The sequence below is a fragment of the Schistocerca nitens genome, chromosome 1 (assembly GCF_023898315.1).
Source record: "Schistocerca nitens isolate TAMUIC-IGC-003100 chromosome 1, iqSchNite1.1, whole genome shotgun sequence".
Classification (NCBI taxonomy): domain Eukaryota; kingdom Metazoa; phylum Arthropoda; class Insecta; order Orthoptera; family Acrididae; genus Schistocerca; species Schistocerca nitens.
This window is the reverse complement of record NC_064614.1, coordinates 879,239,219-879,266,989: the sequence shown is the minus strand read 5'-3', so window position 1 is coordinate 879,266,989 and position 27,771 is coordinate 879,239,219. Positions and strand designations below refer to the sequence as shown.

At 42.0% G+C, this 27,771-nt stretch overlaps 1 protein-coding gene across 2 annotated transcripts in view; it reads right to left on the bottom strand.

The window, feature by feature from the left end:
• LOC126263722 (uncharacterized) overlaps positions 1–27,771 on the bottom strand; it is a 118,625-nt gene that overhangs the window by 44,386 nt on the left and 46,468 nt on the right. Inside the window, exon 3 of one of the 2 annotated variants that reach the window (XM_049960880.1) lies at positions 16,188–16,446. The exons of the other annotated variant lie outside the window; for it this stretch is intronic. Coding sequence (XP_049816837.1) covers positions 16,229–16,446 — 218 coding nt within the window. The 3' untranslated portion in view covers positions 16,188–16,228. Of the gene's footprint in view, positions 1–16,187; positions 16,447–27,771 lie in introns of those variants that run through there. 2 annotated transcript variants of the gene reach the window in all.

Here is a 27,771-nt window from a genome sequence, read left to right as displayed (position 1 = left end):
CCACAGCCGTACAGGGCAGACAGAGCAGCCCCTCATTGAGACAGGTCTCCAGCTGAATAATGCTGTGATACCTGCATTGGCGCCAGCCGAAGGCTGGGCTGGGGGTGATGGACTGAAGGGACACATCTACACAGTGGAGATGTAAACTGGGCATTGTGTGCAGAGCCACCTGCAATAAAAGTTCGTAAGTTTCCATGTTCACCAATACTGCAAATAGGCTTTTGACCCACTTCCATCGGCCGCCTCGGTTGTGTAAGAAATTTTGGCGTCTGAGACACTTCATATCTAGGACTAATAAGCTCCAAGGCGCAGGCGATTTTGATAAAGATCTTTAAGATTGTTTCTGTTCACTTACAGAGTTGGGAAGCAACACGACTTCGAAGAATAACATCTTCCCCTTCCACAAAATCTTAAAAAAGCCAATAATTGACGGTTTCTTTATTTCCAGTGATGCAGGTTTCTTCACTCTTGCTCTGGTTTGACAGGAGTTTGTGCTATCGTGTGGGAGGGGAGATTCGGCGCCTCTAGAGCCCCACGATTGGTGCAAGATGGCGTGAAGGCCGTGTCTGTGCACTTTAAGGGAAAATGGAATTTTTTCCGAAGAAGTGCAAGGCACTCAGGTGCTGGACTTTGGTCTGGTGAGGGGACTTCTGGTCGATGCTCTGGCATGTGTGGTTGGTGCTTGGGAACTGTCCTGAGACTGGCTTTATTTGCGAGTAGTTTAGACTGGGGAGCCTGTGGTGAAGTTCTTACTGTACCAGCAGTGTGACCTAAAACGTCTCTGTAGCGGCACCACCGTTTAAGATGGGAAAACGTTAGCTTTGGTGTAATATATCTGAGCACACAAGTTACAGTGAGGTGCAGGCCTGTTGACAGTAAATAACGCTACCAACGGTTGCAATGTAGAGTGGAGGCCATAGGGCCGTAGCCCACTGAAAAGAGTAAACGCAGTAGTTTGCATGGCGGAAGTTACAGCCAGAACGGACCTACTGGCCCAACCTAGGTGTTATGGGTATATGACTCGGAGTGGCGCATTAGCAAAACAGAGGTGCCAAGCCACGTATAAATAGGAGCTGGTTCACTAACAATGCATTCAAGTGTGACAGCTCTCCTGGATAGCAGGGCGTGTCACACCACTGGCTACAAGTAGCAGCAGATAGGGCGCCAGCATTCCAGTCCACGGCAGGTCGCTGGTTCGACCCTCTAAAGCCGACATGGGGTCTGCAGCCAGCCTGCAGGCAGTGTTGTTAGCTCCCAACACACGCTGGAGACATCCCAAGCGAGGGCCGCTGATTCAGACCCTGGATCGTGGGCCCTTGTTGTCACGACAATCTTATCCACGCCGGTGAGGAAGTATGCAGCAGACCACCTTGCAGCTCCCAGCAGGTGGCGCTGAGGCGACAGGGACTGAGACTGCTGAGATGACTGCCGGCGCATTCTGACATCGTCACAAATCCGCAGCCGTAGAAGGCCGACACACTGCAGGTCGTTGCACGGGTCGCCGAGGCAGCCATTCCACACCAAACCATTTCAAAGACAGCGAAGTGGTGTCCTCAGCATTGTGGGACCCAGTGACACAGACCAAGGGGAATGGGGGCACTGTAGCTCTAAATAATAAATCACTTGGGAAACTTGGACGAGTTTTAATACGGCTCATCCTGATGGCTACCATCCGTATCCAACATTCTTCTACATTTGGTGTCAGAATAGCAGGTGTCGTCTGTATGGTACAACGTTCGAGCCCACTGCCTGCAATACAGTCACAAAATGTGGTGAGTGTTGACCAACTTTTTATTTTTTTTTTGAGTGTTGGACGTTTCCTTCCTTTTTTTGTTTGTGTTTGGGGTATGGCTCCTGTGAGGCCATTTTAGGCATTTGATTACTATTGTATTGGAATATGATGATACTATGATATGGAGCTAACAGGGAACGAAAGCAACACAATGGCAGAATCAGGGACGCAAGGTGTGTAGAACCAGAAGCGGTATGGATTTGTTGGAAAAGGTAGCACAACTGACAGCGGAAAATATGCAGTTGAGAAGTGAATTAACATCCAGAAGTGAGCGGGAAACCGCATCAGATCAGTCGTTCTTGCCTAGGGTGCCACAGCAGGAGATTGATCCAGCCGTCATGTGTTTGATTATTCCTTTTTCTGGCAAGGCATCTTAGGATGTGCGTTCGTTTGTGGCGGACTCGGAAACTTCAGCAGTGTTAAATGGTTGATCTGATGAACAGTTGTTACATGTACCCAAGATTAGCTTAATAGGTGAAGGAAGACATATGTAAGATGTTCTGAGGCCTTAAGGAAGGCAGGACAGTTTAAGCAGTTGAAGAAGGGGCTTTCACTGAGGTACAAGAAACAGAATAGCTCTCAGTACTTCAGGGAGAGATTGAGTACAATGACGAAGAGTCAGGGGGAGACGGTAGAGAAATTTGCGGACAGAAATTAACGAGTACATTTAAGAGTAGGGTCAGAGCGATGAGGTGAATGGTGTTCTGTTGCAGGAGGCCGAGCAAAGGAGCCTTGATGTATTTTTGAGGGGGTTACCGGCGCATATGTCGCGGAAAGTGCGTGAAGGGACTCAGAAAGATTTGTATCGGCCATTCAGTTGGCAATTTAACGTGAGGATATATATGTGGCAATGGGGGTATGTGATAGACAAGCAGTGTTTACAGCGGGTATATAACTTTATAAGTGTGGTTGTACGGGACACGTGCAGAAGCAATGTACCCAGTCACCAAAGAATAGAGGAAGGGTTGGAAATCAGCAGCGTGGAGGATGGAGAAGTGGAGTTAGTAGAGGTGGACAATCGTTAAACGGCAGAGGGGGCCCAAGACCCACCTAAGGGAGCTTCCATTTAATTTCAGTGCTACAAATACGTATGCAGCAGTGGAATGCTCAGTGGCAGGATCCACAAGAACTAAAACGTTTAAGATTTTGTTGGACAAAGGGGCGCAAGTGTCAGTGGCTACTAAGAGTTTAACGGGTCGTAGGAAGTTAGACCCACCACGCTATAGGTTGCATGGAGTGGGAGATAAGGAGGTCGCACCTTTGGGGCTAGTGACAGTTGACTTTCGCATAGGGAAAATCCGATTTGATGCATGCATGGAAGTAGTACCATGGGTAAGCGAGGGCTACGACCGTTTGATTTAGTGAAGCTACAGAAAGGAAGAACCTGTGAATCTGTACGTCAATTCGCGAAAACAATTCGGGATGTTTGGAAACTGGTACAAAAGGCGAATACGAAGGCTTTGGAAAGACAGGAAGACGCAGTGAAGTGGAAAGGAACTTTACTGCAGTATAGACTAGGGCAATGGGTAACGCTGTCCAACCCCTATACGCCAAAAGGGAGAACGAAGAAGTTCGTCACGGTCACGAGGTATCAAGGGCCGTAACAAGTAATTGAAACGACATTACCAATTAATGTTAAGCTTCAGCTGCCATCTAGTACAACGATAGTACACATTGGGCGTTTGCGGACATTTAAAGATTGCCCGGATATGATTCCAGGCATGTCACAGAAAAGGAAGAGAAAGAAAGAAAGAGTGAAGAGAGGTGTTCAGTGGAGAGAAAACGGAAGATAGGGTACAGTATGATGTACTGTATGCTTTGCTATCCAGAAAATAGTGGAGTATTTGTAGATTTTTATTTCCTTCATATGTATCATTGGGTTTGCGTCGATTAATTAGGCATTGTATGTTCATATGTTGTATGTGTTTTCGAGTATTGTGAGCCTCTTTTTTTGAAGAGGGCTGAAGGGTGGTGGTGATCATTGTCTTCAGGTCACTGAAAGGGGGAGCGTTGAGCAAGATGGTAAAGTAAAAAACTGAGGTGGTATTGGTGATCTTGGCAGCTAACAGCCAGTACACCGAGATGACAAGGGAGGAATTATGGAGCTTCCAGGGTGATAAGCACCAATCTGGACACGTGCACAGTGTAGTTATTTTCAGCCAGGAGGGAAGAAATAGACCGTCCAAGGGACAACATGGAGCCAAAATTGAGCTTGCAATGGGTCAGGATGCATTGGAACTTCCCCACCTACGAAAAATTAATAGTAGTAGCAAGTTCTTTTGAGCAGGGAGTATTTGCCGAAGCGAAACGTATAGAGCTCGAGAGGAGGGGAATTTGCATCAGTGGAACTGCGTGTAGGACCAACGTTCCATCTGCCAGCATCAATTTCAGGAGACACGCAACTGAATGTTACACAGCCACAGCTGTGCTGGCCAGAAGCAACTTTAGAGTTTTTGCCAAGGCGGAATCTAACCTTGTTAAATCAAACCCTGGAGTCAGGTCTGTTGAGATCCGTAAACCAGTTCTTTCAGAGTAGGAGGTGCACATATCAATCAAATAGCTTGTGCAGCATGTCACTCAATATAGGGAACGGCAACGACAAGTAACGATGATTTTGAGCACCTCTGTGCCAAGGACCATCGCAGTTTTAACTTTGTTGTGTGTTGTTTTCATTCTGATCAGGTAGAGAGCCAATTCCGAAAGGGAACTGATGGTAGTCCAAATCCCCGTGCACTGGATACCAAGGATGTGAGACGGGTAGGTAAGAGGTTGATCGAACATTAAGTGGAGTGGTCATTCAGTAAGGAATTTTTACATTTTGTCTCATGTCATGTGTTTTAAGAGGACTAGACCACATCTAAGTTTTCTAATAGTGATAGTAAGTATATCAGAAGTACATGCCGACCTAAACAATTTTAAGAGTAGGTAACAGGTCGACCCAGGTACAGGGTCTCTGCAAAGGGGGGAATAATGAAGCGGCACCACTATTTAAGATGGGAAAAGGTTAGCTTCGATGCAGTATTTCTGAGTGCACAAGTTACAGCCAGGCACGAGCCTGTTGACAGTAAGTTATGCTACCAGCAGTTGCGAAGTAGAATGGAGGCCACAGGACCGTAGACCGACTGAAAAGAGTAAATGCAGCAGTTTGCATGGCGCAAGTTACAGGTATTATGAGTACAAGACTCGGAGTGGTACATTAGCAAAACAGAGGCACCCAGCCACTTCTAAATAGGCACCAGTTCACTAACAAGGCATTGAAGTGTGACAGCTCTCCTGAACAGCAGGGCATGTCATACCACTAGCTACACGCAGCAGCAGATGGGGTGCCAGCGTTCCAGTCCACAGCATGTCGCTGGTACCACCCTCTGAAGCCAACGCAGCGTCTGCAGCCAGCCAGCAGCAGGCTACGCCATGGCTCGCTACTGTGACCAGTCTTGTTGTTACCCAACACACGCCAGAGGTATCCGGAGGCGAGGGCCGCAGATTCAGACGCCGGATCGCACGCGCCTGTAGTTGCTGCGAACTTAGCCATGCCAGAGAGGAAGCACGCCAAGGGCCCCCTTGCAGCTCCCTAAGTGGTGTCCTCAGCATTGTGGGACCCAGTGATGCAGACCGAGAGGAATCGGGGCTATGTAGCTGGAAATAATAAATCACTTGTAAAACTCGGAAAAGTTTTAATACGGCGGATCCTGACAGTTACCATCCTTATCTGACATTCCTCTACATCTTCGGACTACTCGTTTGCCGAGAGCACACTTATTCGTTTTTGTTTACCAGTCTTGACGTTCGGTATCCTTGTAAGCTCTGTCATATAAGTGAACCAAATTGGTCCTTGGTACGACCAGTGAACTGATGTGTTACACACTGAAATCTACCATGATATCAGGGCTCTGGTAGAGAGTAAATTGTGATCCATCTGCCTGATCACTAGACTGTGAGATTATTGCATATCTTTCATGGCAGCGATCGATTCATAGGTCTGCCTCATGTCTCATCTCTGCCGCACCCATCTCAACAGCTGCAAGTTACATCGCCGCACGAAGCAAACAGGGTAGTGTACTGCAGCTCCGGTATTGTCAGGGTGTACAGACCACAATCGCCATTTGCTCTCAGCTGCACTATGTAGTGAAACCACAGCTCAGCGTCAGATTAATTCAGACTGTGTTATCCACAATTTTAGGGCCAGAAAACTTGACTCGCTTCTGCCATCCAGTATCCTTGTCCATTGTGGTCTTAAACCACCTGTTAGTTGTTTACAGTATGCAATCAATAACTTTTTTAGCATTATTTATGTCTGTCTTTGTTTTGGGAAAATAAATGTTGTTAGTAAACTAAATTTTGCATACATTCTCAGTCATTTTATAAGAGCCCCACACGGTTAGCTTTCAACGATTTTTCATAAGTCTTTTTTTTCTTTAGCAGACAATATTTCTTCCTTTTTTGTCAGAGATTGCATGGCTAATATATTCTTACTTAGGAAACCGACATCATTTTCATTATGTCTGACAATAGATCTACTTGATACATTAGAATCTTATTTAGGTCTTTACTTCTTTTAATATATTCAGTACTAATCCTAGTACTAGCTTTAGGCCTAGTGCAGCATATGACTGTCTGTGTCTGTTGCTGCTTGTCTTAATGTAGAGCTTCAATGCTTTCACATGGTAACATTTTGTAGACGGTGTAAACCCACAATTAGTATCACAACATCCCGATCTCAGAGATGTTCTGTGTCTTATTTACGATACGATTTTGTTTTATGAAAAATGCCGATATCTCAGTACTGTCTTGTACTCTCTCTCTTCTGTCATAGCCGTCTCAGTGAATGTATGTAATAAAAGATTGTGTCTTACGACTTTAATGTAGATAAGCTGTATTAGAATGATAAGAACATTTATTTTATTCATTTGTATTATTTAATTTTCTGCTTGTCCTCGTTTAATAATTTTTGAAGTTTTGCAGTAAATATTCGTTGTTGGTCGTTTTAATACGATGATGCATTAGATTGGCTACCATTGCTACAGTCTTAAGTACTCACAGCACATTCCAGAAAACAAACCTATTTTCATTTAAATACACGATAACAAAGTCCGATGCCGATTTATAAGCGTCAGTTTACAGCAAAGTTAAGTCTGACGCACAAAACTGATTACTCATCTTTCCACGGTCACGTACCATCGAGTTGAAGACAGGCCTACAACACAGGCCTCGTCGATTTTCATCATTCATCATTATAATCGCCCTTTTGTCTCTTCTGACAACAAATGTTAACAGCTAACTAAACGGAAAGCGTGATCATAATTGACGTAACCGCGACATGACTCGTAAATCATCTGAAGTTGTTAGTTTTGCTATTCTGCGTGTACCACATCTCAATGGATAACCGACAATTAAAAATAAAAACAGAGATAAAAGAATGGAGGAAAAATCATCAGAGAATTTCATTCAACAAATCCAGGAAACATTTTGAGAACGTCAATGCATCACTATGGGTAAGAGCAATCTGCAGTTTTAGTCTCTCACGCTGCGTAAAACATGTAGTATTGAAATTTTCGTCCATGTCACTCAATAACATTTCCTGTGTTAAATTTTGGCATTGTGAATGTGAATCACACGATAGCTAACTTCATAACGTTTTATCAGTAAGAGCGTGTGCCGCATTACATTGTTGTATCAGCATACCTCAGTAGGATATTGTTATGTAATAGTTGTTCGTTTCAGATCTCATTCATTCAAAACTGTTGCAAGAAAAATTTTTCATTTATATTAATGTTATGGTAAAAATAGACAAGATTTCCAAAATGGCTATGAAGGAAGATAATAACGTAGAGCCTAACGCTGAACAGAACGAGTTTGCCTAACATGCAGGTTTAAAATGCACTAGTTTCAGAACCCGATCTGGAATCCACTCTGAAGCTGAAGCAGATATTATGATGGATAACTTACTGTGTGAAAATGATGCTAAATTAGATCTTGCACTTAGTGCAATTCATTAATCTGATATCTATGTTTCACGAGAAATAAATGTTCCAATGGGGGATATTCCTAGTGAAATGAACATATAAATAGCCTGTCAACCAAATGACCTCATGGTCCTCTTGTTACAGTATCATAAAGAAATTATGGACGACACGATCACGCAGTTTGAGAACCAATCCAAAAGAGTACGGAGCCTGTCCAAAGGCTTAAAAAACCAATCTAGTAACATAAAGAAATTGACTGCTAACTTCTACACACTGGCATTACAATATGATACTCTAGAAAGTGATGTTTCACAATTAAAGGACGGCAATACTAACACACAGTTCACTCGTGGTAGCAGTCAAGTCATTTCATTTGTGCCTGCAGTGCCTGGAGAACAGTGAAAGGAACATCCGTACTATTCTCTCTTCTTCCTAAGACGGCGTAATCTCAAATGTCTTCATTTATAAGTTTTTGTAAGCCATGTTCTTTTCCAAGATCACTCAAGAAATAAGATGTGAGAATAACTTACGTACGTGCGCAACGAATACCTTGTTTAAAGATCAAAAACAATTAAGAGATACCTTTGTGTTGTTAGAAAACAATATAGATGTTTTCATAGAGGAACAAGGTTTGAAAATATAAAAACATTTCAGTGATCAGTGCAAGCACGTTGTTGATTATTTTCCCCAATGGCTTACACACAAAGACGTAGAAATTAACGATAGATTAAATTCCGAGATAGAGCACGTCAGTGGTGAAACGGGCACATCCGTTATGTCCGAGCGAGACAATGCTGGCAAATCGGTAACATCCGAATTAGAACAAATAAAAGTTACTTTACGTAAAGTTTTACAGAATGGCGTAACAAAGTGACTGCGCAAATCACAACAATTAAAACAGGAATTGTCTACAGTCAGGAGCATGGTTCGAGGCACCCCACGCTGTTAATAAAATATCTAATTATTATGCCAGTCATACTGCAGCAAATCATACAGCATACGGTAACGACAAAAATTCTAGTAACCTATTGCCAGCTCGTATACCATATGAAGTAGCATCACTCTCTCCTGTTTTGCTCGAGAAAAGTCTGCTCAAGCGTATACAACTCCAAGTTTTTATACCAGAGAAAAATAACCCACATCCAGTAGTGTTTATATGAGCATTCAGAGGTGTATTACCATAGTCTTGGACTGAGCTGCAAAAGATCCGTTTCATCACAGGGCACACAGAAAGTGATGGAGCCGTTTGGGCCACAGACGCACTGAACTCTGTCAAACTTAAGAGCAGATTGAAAGAGCATTTCTGTCTGGGTATTGAGAGAGACTGCGGAAACATGTTATCAACCCAGAGCCTTTCCACACTGTACAAGGTAGTCTCGGAGGTACTTTGAGGAATACTGTATTTACACAAAACTCGTTACTGGGAGTAACCAATGTCTCGGGGACCATTCCGCTCTTGTGGTGTCACTCTTTACGTCATCCGAATATGATGCGCGTTGTTCAGATGCAGGTGCGTGGAATTCGGATGATATTAATCGAAAAAGGTTTAATAATAACCAATATCACCTTGGGTACCAGCGAAACGGGGGCGGACAAAGTTTCGGAGGTAATAACAACGGTTAGTGGAATTAAGATAATGAAACCCAGAATGCATAGACAATACTTATCCACAAAATAGCTGAATAGACCATGGTGCGCCTGCCAGTAGTTGGCAAATTCAAGGTCATTCAATAAGCATTGTGAAACTTGAAACGTCCCCTTTGAACAATTATACACGACTGTGCTAAAACTGATACACAATATTTTTAGCGCAACGCAATCTGACTTTCAATAATCTCTACAAGAGAATGGCCCTGACTAACATTAAACTATACCTTTCACAAATCACTAAATCACTTACCTCACAATAATCTTCGTTTCTCCCACTACTGCAATACAGCAAGCGCCACTACTGCCAGCTAAATAAAAGATTCAAACTATGGAAGGCACTAACTACTGATAGGGATAGTTAGCAAATGAAAGATATTAATAGAGAACAAACAATGTATTTACCTTGATATCATCATATATATATAGAGCAGTTCATGACAAATTTCAAAACTCCGCCATCTCTCTCCCCACATCCACCACTGCTGGCGGCTCACCTCCAACTGCACAACGCTACGCGCTGTTCACAGCCAGCTGCCTAACACTACAATGGCGAGTATTACAACAATGCAAAGCAGCCACAGACTGCACACAGCACAGCCAGTGATTTTCATACAGAGGTGGCGTTACCAATAAAAGACCTAAACAGCCTACTTACAAAGTCACTAAGAAAACTTCATGAAACTAATTTCGACCTGATTAGGCCCTCCGATGACTGTCGTAAAACGGGGTGGGGGTAGTCAAGGCAATCACGTCAATCTTTCAAGATATAATGACGGAACTGATATCAGAGATGAGTCGACCATGAATCAGCCTTTGCACACTAAACATAACAGGTTTTAGTGCAGACCTCTGTACATGCCATAGTTGGAAAAATTCATACCGAAATAGCTTTAGAGGGAGGTGCTTCTATTAATGTTTTACGCAGAATATGTTTAAAAGGATTAAAGAAGTAAACAAAATACCTACCTACCCTGTACAAAATTATCATATTATTGGAGCCCTAGATACTAAGTCTCAACCTGTCAAGTTACAAACACAAGTAAACATTATCATTGCAAATGGAGTGGCATTTGAGTTAAAGGATCACTTTTTTAGCAGTGAGATCGTCGAGTGGCAGAAGACAGTCTCCATCGACCTGTGTAACTAATTACATAATTTTACACACCAGTTACCTGTGCAATTTAGTGAGTGCACCGTAGACTGCTACAGATCTAAACCAAAACCATTTTAGACTTGTTTTTCAAAGCTATCTAAAATCATTTCAAGAAATTTAATTACAAGATTGAGTTTTATTATTCAATTTGATTTCAGAGATTTATGTACTTCATTTCAAACAGATTAACTTTCATTTCAGAGGTTACCTTTTTCAGAAGCTGAATTACGTGCTGTTATTAAAAGAACCTTCAGCTTAATTTCTCGTTACAACGTTTTAGTGTTACTAAACGACTGCGTATGAAGAAAGACCCTTTGCTCATCATAAATTTACAAAAGTATATCGTTCTTTTGAAAGCATTTTTCAATGGATTATAATTGCTTCATTTTGAATTTTCTTCTCGCATTTCCTTATATTTTGGCTGTTTACTTTCTTTGGAGTTTTGCTGATTTTATTTGGCTGTATTACTGTGCCATTTTTTCCACGCCGTCACATACTACCCCCCATTGAAGCAATGCTCCACATTGTAGATTCGCATGCCGGTGTATTTCAGTAGTTAGCGATTTTAATAAGGGGCTGACTCTACAAATACGTCTTTCCGAAGAGAAGGATTCCTTGCGGGGGGGGGGGGGGGGGGGCGCTGCAGAATACGCCTAAAAATTTTTGCACTTAACTGAACCTTTTTTATCCTTTTTATTAGTGACTTAAGCGTTTGCGAAACTTCTATGTTTATCGCACCACACTTATGTATATGGCTGAGTATAATTACTCGGTGCATATTTTGCACATGAAGGGGAAGCCGCACGAACACAGATATCAGGTAGCAACAAAGGAATGTGAAGACTGACTGACGTTTGACACAATACTCTCAAACGAAGGTGTGCGCAATTTGCACAGCGTACGTCACCTGTGGCGATAACATATGTCCTTGAAATATTTTCTTTACGACAACGAGAATGCCAGTTGCTGCAGAGTGGCTTGCATGTTTGCGACAGCAAACCTGAGCCAAGTACTAACAGGAATACATCACATCTACATATACCGCTGATAATATTCTGTGTTGTTCAAAGGATGCAAGTACTTCGACCTGTGTCTCCCTAACCTGTTCCTGGCAGAGCCCCTCCATAGTGTTTAAATCAAATTTAACGTCATTTCACATGTACTTTAGCAACTTATATTTTCGTAGCATTCAATAAACATGCTGAGAGAAAGATTCGGCAGCTGAATCTGTTCCTGTCAGCCAAACCTGTATACACTCGTTGGATTCATACTTATTCCATGACTATTTTGTATCTATGTATTGATTTATTATGTATCTGTGCTTCCTGTACCTTCCCCACAATTAATTATAGCGTATTTATGCTGTGACGTTATCCTTCTTACCCAATCCTACAGTTTTAAAATGACAGAGTGAGTGAATCCGTTTGTATATTGAGTTTTTATTGTGTCTGGTGGCGGGTAAACTCTTTGTCTGCTACTGTGGCAGTTTATCCAGCTTTGGTTAAGGTTAGAGAATGCCCAAGAGGTTTCGTTCCCTGATGGGCGGCTAGCTATTGTGGTTAAGCTGACAGGATGCTGTAATGGTGTTCTCTGACAACTTTCGTGTGTGGACTCCGATTTGGTCAGGATGGTGGCCGCTCGCTCCTGGGAACTGGTGATTGAGTTCGCTTTTAGTATCTGGTTCATAGTAGCTGAATACAGTAGTTGAAATTGTGTAAGTTTCAATCTAGCTGAAGTCTTAACCGATTTATCTCGCAGCTTCAGGCATTAATAGTAGCTCAGAGTATTGTATCCGGAATAGTGAACAATAGTTTTTGTAATAGTTGACTTTCATGAACAGTGATTGTTCACTCAGCAGTGTGGGTACGTGGTGTGAGGACTATGTCTGATTACATTTAGGACTTGTGTATATCCATTTGAATATGTGTGTCTTTGCGTTCCTTATGTTGGTTTGTTCTTCGGTTCGTTAATTTTCATCTGTGCTCAGCATTTTCAATCAGTTTAGTGTTCTTCTTTCGGTTCCATGCGTTCAATATCAGCTTTAGCTTGCAAGGATTTAATGATAATTTACTTGAGAATGTAGTTCCTTTCGTGAATTAACCGACTTCTGGGAATTTTGTGGCTCGGACCACATGGTTCAGTTGCTGATCAGTGTTAGCTTCATAGGTATTCCTGTGAGTAATTGAATCTCTATTGTCGACCCGAAATACATTTCACATCGTAGCTTTACTCAGCTAGTGAAATTTCTGAGTGGCGATAGGCTGGTGGAACGAACCTCTGCCGTCTCTCTGCTTGTTATATTCTTAAAGATTGTTTTCTTCATTCTGTGTCGTGTTACCGTGGATGTGGAGAGTGCGGGTGTTACCTTTAATACGCTGATCCCGTTCCTTGCTCATATTCAATGATTTAGTATCCCACCACGCGAGAAATTTAAGTAACTTTAGTGCTTTCTTAAGCGTTCAAGCCAGGCACCAGCAATCTATATCTTCTGTGTAAATGTGTTGCCGGCCGCGGTGGTCTAGCGGTTCTAGGCGCTCAGTCCGGAGCCGCGCGACTGCTACGGTCGCAGGTTAGAATCCTGCCTCGGGCATGGATGTGTGTGATGTCCTTAGGTTAGTTAGGTTTAAGTAGTTCTAAGTTCTAGGGGACTGATGACCATAGATGTTAAGTCCCATAGTGCTCAGAGCCATTTGAACCATTTTTGTAAATGTGTTGTTTCCTTTTAATTTGATTACGTGAATTAGATTTCACTGTTAAGGTTTTATCCCACACATCCCAATCTTTGCTTCATAGGATACATCCTACAGCGTTTGACCCTTGTGCAATTCGTGGAAGCCTATTTATTTAATCTCCTGTTAGGAGCATACCGATTGTCTGACTGAGAACACAATGCAAACTCCCGTTTGCCAAAAGATGCTTTTACCCCGGGGGCTAAATTAAAATCATTTATTTTTTAATCATTTATCTTATTATTACTTCAAAAGTTTGGTCAGTCTATTATCCAATTAATGTTGTACACGACAACGGTCAGCTTTTAATGGCGACCCAACTGCTTGCTAAGAGAAGCAAAATTTAATTTCAACAGACAGCATTCGCAGAATTTTAGTAGATACCGTTCACAGTATTCTGTAATCCGACCGGGATTCTATCTCTCAACATTTCGGTTTTCAGGCACGCGCCTTACCACTAGATCACTAGGCCTGATGAATAACAATTCCAGCTACCAGATAGACGGCGTACAGTTAGCTTACTCTGTGAATGTTAATACAGGCACTGAACCAGCAGGAAGACATATAGGAACCACGCTAAATTAGAGTAGTTACAGAGCTGTTTGAGACGAGTGAGAGACGCTGTCGCATTGACATGCCTGCTGTAATTGTCGCTAGTATTCAAGCCGGAGAAGGGAGAGCTGTGGCCTGAGGAATGTTTTCGTGGCTTTCCCTGGGCATCTTGTCGCTCTGTATGGCGCAATGGATCAATACAAGTATGCATCTATCCTTGGGGACCATCTCCACCCCTACACAAACTTTGTTTTTTTCTTGGCATCCACCAACAGGACAATACAACGTGTCACACAGATTGCTGTGTAAGTGCGTGGTTCGAAGAGCACCAGAGTGAGTTTACCGTAATCCCCTGCTTACCGAACTCTACGGATTTAAACACAGTCAAGAACCTCGATCGGCCTGTCTGCGCCATGGGCCCTCAATCTAGAAACTTACCGCACCTGGCCACGCTCTGTGGTCGGCAAGGATCCACATCCCTGTCGGTCCCTTCCTGAACCTCATTGACTTTTTCTCCATCTCCCGCAGTGGCTCGCGCTGCAAAAGGCTGCTATTCATGTTTCTGGCAGATTGTCACATTAAGGTGACTGGACTGTGCAAAATCGCGTTTCAATGATGATATTCAGTTACTAGAAGAATGCTGGACAGAGTTCATTGGCATAACAGGTGAATACATTGAAAAAAGTAATTCATTTTCACAAAAACGTCTGTTATTACTATCCTGAAAACTTTCCTCCTATTGTTTCACACACATGTCAGACGGCTGGTAGCGATACATTATTGCTGTTCTTCAAACAAGAGCGGTAACAAAATATATAAACATAATTTTTTTAAATTTAAATATAAAATATGTACATGTTTTTAACATTATTAAAACAGGTGGTTGTGCGTTGAAGATTTTAAGTAGAGTACTGCTACGTTCATTATAAACTGAAACGCCAGTGAAACTGATATAGCCATGCATATTCAAATACAGAGATATGCAAACAGGCAAACTACGGCGTTGCGGTCGACAACACCAATATAAGGCAACAAGTGTCCAGCGCAGTTGTTAGATCGGTTACCGCTGTTAAAATGGCAGATTATCGAGCTTCAAGTGAGTTTGAACGTAGTGTTATAGTCGGCACACGAGCGATGGGGCCCAGCATCTCCGAGGAGGTGATGAAGGGGGAATTTTCTCTTACGGCCTTTTCATAATTTTACCATGAATAACGGGAATCTGGTAAAACATCGCTGCGGCCGAAGAAATACCCTGCAAGAGCGGGAAGAACGACGACTGAAAAGAATCCTTCAACGTGACTGAAGTGCAGCCCTTCCGGAAATTGCTGCAGATTTCAACGTTGAGCCACCAACAAGTGTCAGCGGGCGAACCATTCGACGAAACATCATCAATATGGGCTTTCGGAGCCATAGGTCCACTCGAGTACCCTTGATGAATGCACGACACAAAACTTTACGCCTCCCTTGGGCCCGTCAACACCGACATTGGACTATTGTTGACTGAAAACTTGTAGTCCGGTCGGACGAGTCTCATTTCAGATTGTATCGAGCTAATGAACGTGTACGGGTATGGAGACAACCCCATGAATCCATGGACGCTGCATGTCAGCAGGGGACTGTTCAAGCTATTGGAGACTCTTTACTGGTGTGGGGCGTGTGCAGCTGGTGTGGTATGGGACCCCTGATACGTCTATATACGACTCTGACAGATGACATATGTAAGCAACCTGTGTGATCACCAGCATCCACTCACGTCCATTGTGCATTCCAACGGACTTGGGCATTTCCAGCAGGACAATGTGTCACCCCACACGTCCAGAATTGCTACATAGTGGCTCCAGGAACACTCTCTTAAGTTTAAACACTTCTGCTGGCCACCGGCCATGAACATTACTGAGCATATCTGGGATACCTTGCAACGTGCTGTTGAGAAGAGATCTCCATCCCCTCGTACTTTTTGGGATTCAGGATTTATGGTGTCAATTCCGTCCAGCACTTCCTCAGATGTTAGTCGAGTCCATGCCACGTCGTGTTGCGGCACCTCTGCGTGCGCGCGGTGGCCCTACACGATTTTAGGCAGGTGTACCAGTTTCTTTGGCTCTTCAGTGTAAATAAAGAGGATTTCACTTTATTCAGAATACAGGAACCCTAGTCGAAGAGGGCTGTTGGAGGAAGAATCTTCTTAAGCGATATAAGAAGGAAGAGCTGGAAACGAGGATCCCGAACCGAGCGTTAGGAAGGGGAGGGGGGGGGGGGGAGGGAGGGTGAAGAAAATCATGGAGGAGGAATGCGAAAAGGAGGTCACCTGACATGGAAAGGTGTATAATTTATCTGCCAAATATGAGAGTTTTGTTTTTTTTATTACTGAAAGAAGTAAGCAATCCTTCATTTAAAAATCGTAAGGAAAAGTTTGAATGTGGTTACATTGAGCCATCTTCCAGTCCATTTCGCTCGAGCAGCTGTTCCCAATGTAATGCAGTGGTTGACCCTCTGCGCCCCTGGCGCGCTTGACGGACTTCCTGCCTTTGGCTGCTCTCCCGTGGGCCGCTGTCGGAGAGCTGCCCCTGGGTCTGGAGTCAGCATGTCGAGTTTCGCCTGCTCGGGAGCCTGGAACAAGTTGACGGACAAATACATTTACTATAGAACCTGCGCATTTCCCTCTGCAGTAACTTCCTGATCACCAAGATTATATCAAGACGTGTGAGGAAGTCCCTTAGTGCAGATATATGACATACGAGCCATACTTACATGAAGTATTCACTCTCAAGCTTACTGTGCGATATTTTGAACCTTTCTGAGATATTAAAACTGTATGCTGGACCGGGACATGAACCTGGAGCAATTGTCATTCTTGGGAGACTGCTGTACTAAGTGAGCTGTCCAGAACACTACTGACGAGCCAACCTAGCAGCTTAACATCCGCACTATCTGTCTCCTACATTCCAAATTTCACAAAAGTTCTCCTGCATACCTTGCGGCACCAGCACTTCCGGCAGAAAGGATGCTGTGGAGAATGTCTTCGCCACAGACTAGCTGAATGTTTCCAGGATGAATATTTCACTCTGATACTGAGTGGGTACTGTTTTGAACGACTTTACAACCTTCATAGTTCTAGAAACAGTCCGGTAGACTGTGGGCAGGTCGTTTCTAAGCAACATCCCTTCTTCCAGGAGTGCTAGCCCCACAAGGTATGGAGGAGGACTTCTGTGAAGTTTGGTATGTAAGAGACACGTGCTACTGAAGTAAGGCCGCGAGCACGGACCCCGAGAGATTCGCGCCAGGTGTGCTCAAACGGTAAAAATAATATCCCTGAAAGGTAAGGTTACCGATTTGATTCCCGAAAAGGCGCACAATTTAGTTCTATCTGAATTCGGTATGATGAGCGCTTACATTTCCAGTCATACATCCTGATTCACGTTCCATAGCACTTGCAGTTATGCTGAAATGATTTATCCAGCAAGGCCTAGTTAAATCATTCCGGTCAGCTAATGTTGCTTCTTTAATGGCCTCCTTTTTGAGGAAAAAGTAAGATCCAACATATATCTCTGACGTTTTCCTCACTATAGCGGAAGATTGAGGGGTCTGTTCGATATGTTCGCTGACGATTCCTCCCCCCACCCGCGTCTCCAAACGATGATGACTACACGCTAAAATTGTCTTGCTGCAAGCCCACCTCATCCGTCCCTTGGCGTACCTAAAAAAGCAAAGTACTGTCTGCTGGTCCTTTCGAACCATTCAGTGCCGACCGACCGCCGTGTCATCCTCTCCCAGGATCATCATTCGGATGCGGTGTAGATAGGCGTAAGATCGGCACACTCCTGTGCAGACCACAGTCAGCTTCTCAGACCTCCTAGCCGCTCTCGCTTAACCAGCTCCTCCATTGGCATCACAAGGGAGAGAGCACCCTCTTCCATTCTTTCCCCCAACGAAAAATCCCTCACAGCCACTATCTGTCTTCGTGTACAGGTTTTACTCTCTACCGCTCCCTGTAGCACCATCGAGATGATGTTTTACCACATTTCCCGTCATCCTGCCCCCTTCTTCTTGTCAGTGTTCTCCATATATTCCTTTCTTAGCCGATTCTGTTTGGTCTGATTGGTCTGATTACGGATGTTCACTTTCCTTCATCCGGACTGGCGAGCGTGGTACTTCTTACCGCAGTATCCACATCTTTAGCGTGCTTCAGTCGCGTCTCATCCTTGCCCAATACTTCTGTATCCAATTTTGTCCCACACCTATTCTACTGTACGATTCTCTTAAAATTAAGTCTGCTCTTCATCATTACTAAATTGTGATCTGAGTCTACATCTGCTCCTGGGTACACCTTAAAATCCAATATCCGATTTCGTAATCTATGTCCGACCAAGTTAGAGAGCAAATTGTACAACTTATTCGTGGAGTGTTTGACGAACGAAGAATTTGGTCGATAACTAATTCTTTGTTTTGTCTGTGTGCCTGATAGTGATGCATAGTGATAATTGTTATTAGCTATTTTTGATAATGGGATCTAAAACTGCTTTTACAACTGTCTACATCAAGCCGCATTGTGGAGTGTGGCGGAGCGTACTTTTTGCACCACCGTCACTTCTCTGTTTTACTGTTCCAGTCAAGAGCGGTTCGTGAGGAGAACGATTGTTGGAAAACCTCTGAATGAGCTCGAATCTCTCTGATTTGGCTTTAATCATCATTTCGCGAGACATACGTAGGAAGACGCAGTATGTTGGCTAATTCTTCCACAATCTACTATCTTTTAACAATAAACCACACAATGATGCAGAACGCCTCCTGTTCACCGTCTACCACTGTCGTTCGCCAAGTATCACCTTGACGCTTCCGCAGTAACGAAACACTGCGCTCTTCTTTGGATCTTCTCTATTTCCTCCATCAATCGTATCTTGCACGGATCCCAGATTGACGAGAAATATTCAGTTACTGGTCGGATTAGGATTGTGGGCAGACTAAGTCTCCGAAGGATTCTTGCAAGAATCTGTCTGGCACCTGCCTTTTCTGCGGTTAGTTTTATGTAATCGTTCCGATGTAAGTCATTCTTTATGAATGCTCCCAGAAGTGGTAGCTGCCAGCTACAATTCTGCAATCGTGTTATCATACATTTCTCTCTACTTAAGCCAAGACGTTGTAATTTGTCAGTCGTGAATCATTTGGAGTGATGAAAAAATGAAAAGAGCATGTGGCATTGTTGGCCAGGAGGCTCCATACGGGGAAGTTCAACCGCCGAGTGCAAGTCTTATTCCAGTCGACGCTATATTGTTCAACTTGGTGATGAGGACAACACAACACCCAGTCCACGAGCAGAGAAAATCTCCAACGCAGCTGGGAATCGAACCCGGGCCCACTACATGGGAAGCAAGCAAGTTAGCACTCAGCTAGGTAGGCGGAACCTTTTAAGTAATGACGGCTTGTTATTGTTGATCCCTATTTATGATACTGGATTGTTTCCCTCATCTTACACAGCAAAACAGTAGTAGTTGTAATACACGACATTCCTCTAACACGCTCTCACCACAGATCCCGAAATGTGTACAGGGCGATAAGCGAACGACAAATTTGAGAGTTAAAGTATGTATAACTTTGGAGCAGAGACTACAATTCAAGAGACTGTATATATTGATAGATGAAGGAAAGTGTTATCTGTTGTTTCATGCATTGGGAAGCACTAAGTTGTAATTACGATGTTCATCCTTTTTTACTTTCGTAAAAATGCTAAAAGCTTATAACCGATATTCGTGAAAAATAAGTACAGTTCACTACAGTTTCCTTATAACTGAAAAAGTTTATGAATCTAGTAATTATGAAACTATCTTCAATTAGTTGCTTGTGATTATGCTGTATTACAGAAAATTACTTGGCCAGACGTAGATACACCATTCACATAAATAAAGATTTGCTTCGGTTACGTTGGAACAGTTTAGATAATATCTTGCGCGCGGAGTTGGAGTTTGTAGTGGTAAATGTAGGAACTGATTCGTTGAAGTACTGTGGAGTTTGCACTAAAGAAGCCGACGCTACTTCCGAGAAAGTCTAAAAACAGCACATGTTTACACATTTGGTATAGAAACCCAACCAAAGTCTTACGTCACTTGAACGTTGAGAATTTTTTTAAAAATTTTGCAGATACAGTCATGTTATGTTTGTTTTATTTAAATGGATAAAGGAAAATACCCTCCCATCATAAAATATTTTGTACTGGATGCTTCATTCACTCGGAATTCGTTCAAAGTTGACGATAGAATATAAGGAGCCAAAGGGTCTACTGCACCATTTTGTACAGTTAGGATATGGGAAGCTCGAATCATGAGTGGCCTTACTTCTTCGAAGGTGATCCATGTGAAAGATCATCCCAAAGCAGCAACCACAGAAGAAAGCGGACCATGTCTTCATCTACATCTACATCATAATAATAAATGAAAAGTACCAGTTTGCTTTTGTTCTACAATATTACTTTTATTGCTAACCGGTTTTCGGCTTACAAGGCCATCTTCAGACATTTACTGAATATTATCACCAAAGAAGTTAAATGTTAGCAGACAACATTGGAAGAGAAGTAACACATCTAGAGTGAATTAGAAACATAGTGAGTAACATCTTTGCAATGAAATGGTAAAAACTGAACAGTACATAAATAACAATGGGGTTGACAGGAACACCTTTAGCACAAAATAGGAATAGCATGCCTACATAACAGTTTCTATTAATAAACAAAACTAATAAAATAAGATAAAATTAGTAATAGACAAGGCTGCATCAAGAGGTATGAAACATGGAGAGTGATACACAAACAATTAAAAAAGAAGAGACAGTTGTCTATGTAAATACAGAATACATGAGGAACTTAAGAAATATCAATAAGATAAACAGAAATTAATAAATGCAGGAAAATTGAGGTGTTTGAGGGAACCTACAGTTTGAGAGTGTGGTGGTACTGCATTTTAACTTTAACATTATAATCAAAGCAGTGGCTGTGTTCCAGATTTCATTAAATAAATGAGCAAAGTAAAATATGAACACTATTTTATGAGACAACTACAAGGGGAGTTAAACATGGACAGTAATACAAGTACAAGTTAAAAGGAAACCCTTAACTATTGAAACTACAGCCTATGTGGAATACAAAGACAACTGCAACAAATAAAACAACTTAATGACTACAGGAAAATGGGAATATGTAGGAAGAGAGAGTGTGGGAAGTAATGAACCACAAAGATGAGTATATGAAGATCAGGAGAGGGGAAGTTTTGAATTGTGTCTGGTCATTTAGGATGAGATCTGGACTGTGAGCAAGATGTTTGTTAACTTTCACGGCTTCCAGAAGGTTGAGTTTATTGCCTTTGTTTGCTAAGTGAAGTACATGGGACACTGGCTGGTAGTTGTGACCCTCACTCAGTACATGCTCAGCAAATGCAGAGTCTGAATTCTGCAACCTCCAGCTGCGTTCATGTTCAGCCAGCCTAGTTGATATGTCTCTGCCTGACTGACCAATGTAAAATTTGTCACAATCAGAACAGGTGATTATGTATAGCCCACTGTTGGCTAATAACTGGATCTTGTCTTTGCTATTAAAAACACACTGGGCTGTAGTGTTCCTGACATAGTAGGAAACTCTATACTTGCAGGATTTCAGTGCTTTGGCTACAGTCTGTGATACCTGACCTAGAAATGGTAGTGTACACCATTTCTTGCAGACAGTGAATGGGGAAACAGGTGGGGCATAGAGGAGGGGTATAATTTTCCGTTTTTGTTTCCACTGTTGGATGAAATATTTATGGACCATTTTGAACAAAATTTTCTAAAAACAGAACCTTTGAGTGCAAACATCAAATACTGGTTTAGATATGTAGATGATGTCCTGTGTATGTGGACTGGTACTACAAGACAACTCAACACATTCTTGAAAAACCTAAACAGTTAACATAAAAATATCCAGTTCACTATGGAAATTGGCAACAAATCCATAAACTTCTTAGATCTCACCATTGACATCAGTACACACACACATTGTTTCAAAATTTACAGAAAAAACAACAACTACAGACACAGTAATACCTTCGTGCTCACAACACCCCATAGCTCACAAACAAGCAGCTTTCCACTCAATGGTACACCGTCTCATATCTATCCCCATGTCCAGAGATGATTTTAAAGCAGAGTTAGATACAATAAAATTTATTGCCACAGCCAATGGCTACAATCTAGTTCTTATTGACCACATCTTCCCCATTCACTGTCTGCAAGAAATGGTGTACACTACCATTTCTAGGTCAGGTATCACAGACTGTAGCCAAAGCACTGACATCCTGCAAGTATAGAGTTTCCTACTATGTCAGGAACACTACAGCCCAATGTGTTTTTAATAGCAAAGACAAGATCCAGTTATTAGCCAACAGTGGGCTATACATAATCACCTGTTCTGATTGTGACAAATTTTACATTGGTCAGTCAGGCAGAGACATATCAACTAGGCTGGCTGAACATGAACGCAGCTGGAGGTTGCAGAATTCAGACTCTGCATTTGCTGAGCATGTACTGAGTGAGGGTCACAACTACCAGCCAGTGTCCCATGTACTTCACTTAGCAAACAAAGGCAATAAACTCAACCTTCTGGAAGCCCTGGAAATTAACAAACATCTTGCTCACAGTCCAGATCTCATACTAAATGACCAGACACAACTCAAAACGTCCCCTCTCCTGAACTTCATATAATTATCTTTGTTGTTCATTACTTCCCACACTCTCTCTTCCTACATATTCCCATTTTCCTGTAGTCATTAAGTTGTTTTATTTGTTGCAGTTGTCTTTGTATTCCACATAGGCTGTAGTTTCAATAGTTAAGGGTTTCCTTTTAACTTGTACTTGTATTACTGTCAATGTTTAACTCCCCTTGTAGTTGTCTCATCAAATAGTGTTCATATTTTACTTTGCTCATTTATTTAATGAAATCTGGAACACAGCCACTGCTTTGATTATAATGTTAAAGTTAAAATGCAGTACCACCACACTCTCAAACTGTAGGTTCCCTCAAACACCTCAATTTTCCTGCATTTATTAATTTCTGTTTATCTTATTGATATTTCTTAAGTTCCTCATGTATTCTGTATTTACATAGACAACTGCCTCTTCTTTTTTAATTGTTTGTGTATCACTCTCCATGTTTCATACCTCTTGATGCAGCCTTGTCTATTACTAATTTTATCTTATTTTATTAGTTTTGTTTATTAATAGAAACTGTTATGTAGGCATGCTATTCCTATTTTGTGCTAAAGGTTTTCCTGTCAACCCCATTGTTATTTATGTACTGTTCAGTTTTTACCATTTCATTGCAAAGATGTTACTCACTGTATGTTTCTAATTCACTCTAGATGTGTTACTTCTCTTCCAATGTTGTCTGCTAACATTTAACTTCTTTGGTGATAATATTCAGTAAATGTCTGAAGATGGCCTTGTAAGCCGAAAACCGGTTAGCAATAAAAGTAATATTGTAGAACAAAAGCAAACTGGTGCTTTTCATTTATTATTATAATGTTGTTCTACCAAGAACCGACGGAAGATTCTGTTAATACATCTACATCAGTAATATGGAAGCCACATGACTGTGGTTGTTGAAGGGCACTTCTGGTACCACTAACTTAAGCCCCCCCCCCCCCCTCCCCTTTCCCAGGTCCAATTGCAAATGGTTCGTGGGAACAAATAAATTTATATATTGTAATGTCTCGAATTTTCCTCTTTGTAGTCATTTAGCGAGAAATATGTGGAAGGAAGTAATATACCGGTCGTTGTGGCCGAGCGGTTCTAGGCGCTTCAGTCCGGAATCGCGCTGCTGCTACGGTAGCAGGTTCGAATCCTGCCTTGGGCATGGATGTGTGTGATGTCCTTATGTTAGTTATGTTTAAGTAGTTCTAAATCTGGGGGACTGAGGACCTCAGATGTTAAATCCCATAGTGCTTTAGAGCCATGGCCATGGAAGTAATATGCTGTCCGACTCTTCTTGGACAGTACTCTCTCTAAATTTCAACGCTAAACCGCTCCGTGATGCAAAACGCCCTCTTTTAGTATCTCCTAAAGGAGTTTGTTGAGCACATCTGTACCGCTCTCGCCTGGACTAGACGATCCCCTGCCAAAACGCGCCGGTCTTCGTTGGATCTTCTCCATCTCTCCATCAGTTCTACCTGGTAAGGGTGCCTGATTGACAAACAATACACAAGAATCGCTCGAAATAGCGCCTGGTAAACCATTACTTTCGTGGATGAGCTACATTTCCTGAAGATTTTACCAATGAATCTCCGTCTCGCACCTGCCTTTCCTAATATTTGTTTTATGTGGTCATTCAACTTAAGGTCGATCCGGATAGATACTCCTAGATAGTCTACAATAGTTACTGTGTCCTGAAATTTGTCATCAGTAGTATAGCTATACGGTAGTGGATTTCTTTTCCTATGTATGAGCAATATGTTACATTTATTGAAGTTCAGGGCCAGCTGCCAGTCCCCTAACCGTTACTCAATCCTCAGTGGGTCCTTCTGCAAATCTTTACTGTCTTCTGGCGTTGCTGCCTTCTTACAGATAACCGCATCGTCTGAGAATAGCCTTCCGAAGCATTCTTCTAGATCATTTATATACACTGTAAACAGTAACACGGTCATCACATTTCCTGGTAGTGCTCCCGAAATTACATTTGTCGACCTTGTGCCGTTCAGAGCGCATGTTGAGTTCTTTTTTTAGAGAAGTCTGGAATCCAGTCGCAAATCACGTCCAATAGTCGGTAAGGTCGTATTTTTTCGACTAATCGGCAGTGCCGGATGATGTTAAATGCCTTCCTGAAGTCGAGGACATTGCATCAACCTGTCGACTGATGATTACAGCGCTGTAGATCTCATAGAAGAACAGAGAGAACTGTTTCGCTTGACCTCCGTTTACGGAATCCATGTTGATTTTTAAAGAGGAGATTCTCGTCTTCCAAAAACGTCGTAATACGTGAGCACACAACATGTTCCATAATTCTACAATAGATTAACGTCAACGATACAGGTCTATAACTATGTTCATCTGTCCTACGACCCTTCTTGGAAGTGGGAATGGCCTGCGGTTTTTTGCAGTGGCTAGGTACCCTTTCTTGCTTCAACGAAATACAATAAACTTCTGGCAGCAGGGGAGCAACTTCTTTCGTATAATCTCTGTGAAATCTTCCGGGTATCTCATTTAGTCCTGATGCCTTTTCACTACAAAGCGATCGTAGTTGTTTTTCTGTGATCAGTTATCGGCATATCTGCCATTTCGAAGTTTATACGGTGATTGAAAGGCGGGACCGTATCACCACTTTCCGCGGTAAAACCATTTCGGAAGACGCAATTCGGTCTTTCTGTCATTTTCCGTTTCGTTGCCATTATGGTCATCAAGTGACTGACTAGATTATTTCGAACCGCTTACTGATTTTGCGTAAGACAAAACCTCTGAGGGTTTTTAGTCAGATCGCTTGACAAAATTTTACTTTCGGACTCATTGAATGCTTCTCTCATTGCTCTCCTTACTTTCATTTTATCGTCGTTCAGTTTTGGTTAGTAACTAGGTTTTGACTTCTCTTGAATCTGCGATGAAGCTGTCTTTGTTTATGTAGCACTTTCTGACACGGCTATTAAACCATGGTGAGTTTCTCTTATCCCTTAAGATGTTGCGCGGAAGATACTTGTCTAAGGCGTGAACGATGATTTTTAATTTTTTTCCATTTGTGCTCCACATCTTCAGCCTCAATTATGAATATTTCACGTTAACCACTCATTTACTCTGCAATTTCTACCCTTTCACTCTTGCTAAGCAAAAATAGTTTCTTACCTGTCTTAAGATTTTTTGAAATACCCGTTATCATAGTATGCTACACACAGCCACAAGTTCGCTCATACTATCTTCTTCGTTAACTGATTCGAAGAGGAGAGATGTGTGTTTTGCTAGGAGGCCTCAGACGCTACCTTCATAAGTAAGTTATCTGCTGGGAAACGAACAAGATATTCAGAATAATGCACATTAATCCCTGTCTCTGACACCAGTTTTGATAGCATGACCCTCCCAATCTATACCTCGCAAGTTGAAGCCACCCCCATTACAACAGCGGGATCAGGGAACTTACTGACGAGATTCTGCAAGTTTTTTTATGAAGCCCTCTGCCGCTCCTGGCGCAGGTGACTTATAAAAGCATCCGATTGCCAATTTTTGACTGACTCTTGATTCTTAACTTCGCCCAGATTAATTCACATTCTGATCCGTGCTATCCTCGCTAGGCATTATCCAGTTCTCTAGTACATAAATAAGCCGCTTCCATTGACGACTAACCTATCCTTGCGACAAATTTTCGACTCAGAATCTAAGATAGCGTCGTTATTCACTTCCAGTTTCAGCTTTGCTGTTCACTTTCAACCAACTGTCTGTTTCTAATACTATCTGAGCATTATAATCTTCAGTAAGCGATACTAATAATTAGTATTCTCGGACCTTGCATACGTAGTTGATAGTATGCAGATAGGAAGAAAAAGAGTACTACATTAAATAAATAAAACTTACTGCAAGATGAATGACGCCTTTCTTAACGTTGAACAGAAGCAAATGCAGAAACGAGTTTCTGTGTTACACCAGGTGGGCCAAAAGTCACGACGAGTTATAATTGTGATTAGCTACATATATTGCTAGTTTCCACTGATATTTCACATACTTGAAGACTAAAGATGAGGGACTGTTGTGCACTTATGTGTAGAATATAATCTCAGGGAACAAAGGAGAAAAAAATATATGCATCAATTTTTTATTATGGATGAAATATGGACGCACCAGTTAACGACAAAACGAAATAGTAGTGTTCTGGATGAAATCCTTGTAGCGTGATCCAAAGTAACCCGGAGTCCGCTACAACAGCCATAAAGATTATGGCCAACGTTTTCTGAGGTCATGGGTGAAACAGTGACTGGCGAACAGACTAAGTGAAAAAAAATGGATTCTAAAAGAAAAACATAATTTGTCATCATGACATGGGGAGGTCCTTTCATAATCTGAAAATTGAGGGAACTAAAGTACGAATTGTTGGAACAGTCATTTTTCGTTTACTTGACTTAGCATCCGCCGACAGCCTAAATTTAGTTTTACGTAGAAAGAAAGGACCGACTCAGCGTATACAGAAATCAAAACAGCCTTCAGTGCAATTAAAAGCAAAGGATGTAAAATTAAGACTGCAATGGGAATTCCTCTGTTAAATGCAGCGGAGTGAATTGATGCGTGGAAAGAGTACATTGAAGCCCTATATGAGGGAGAGGACATATCTGATGACATGATAGATGAAGAAGCAGCAGTCTATAGGGAAAAGACAGGGAATGCAGTATTAGAATCAGTATTTAACAGAACTTTGGAAGACTTAAAATCAAATAAGACAGAAGCGATAGGTAACATCCCATCGGAATAATTAAAATTAATAAGAGACGTGGCAACAGAACGACTATTCACGTTTGTACGTAGAATATGTGAGACTGGCGATATACCATCTGACTTTCGTAAAAACATCATTATTCCGAAAACTGGAAGAAGTGAGAAGTGGGGAAATTACAGCACTGCTTAACAGCCTATGCATCCATTTTGCTGACAAGAATAATATATTATGTCACGAAACCGGTTGTGATCCAATACAAAGGACTAAACACAGCTGAAGCGTTTTCTTAATGCCCAAGAATATATCGAAGAACGGAACATAAAAATGAGAATCTGTTAGATGATGATCATTTTGGCTTTAGAACAGGTAAAGGCACCAGACAGGGAGTTCTTACGTTGCGGTTGATAATGGAAGCAAGACTGAAGAAAAATCAAGACACGTTCATAGGATTTGTCGACCCGGAAATAGCATTCAGTGCTGTAAAATAGTGCGAAATGTTCGAAATTCTAAAGAAA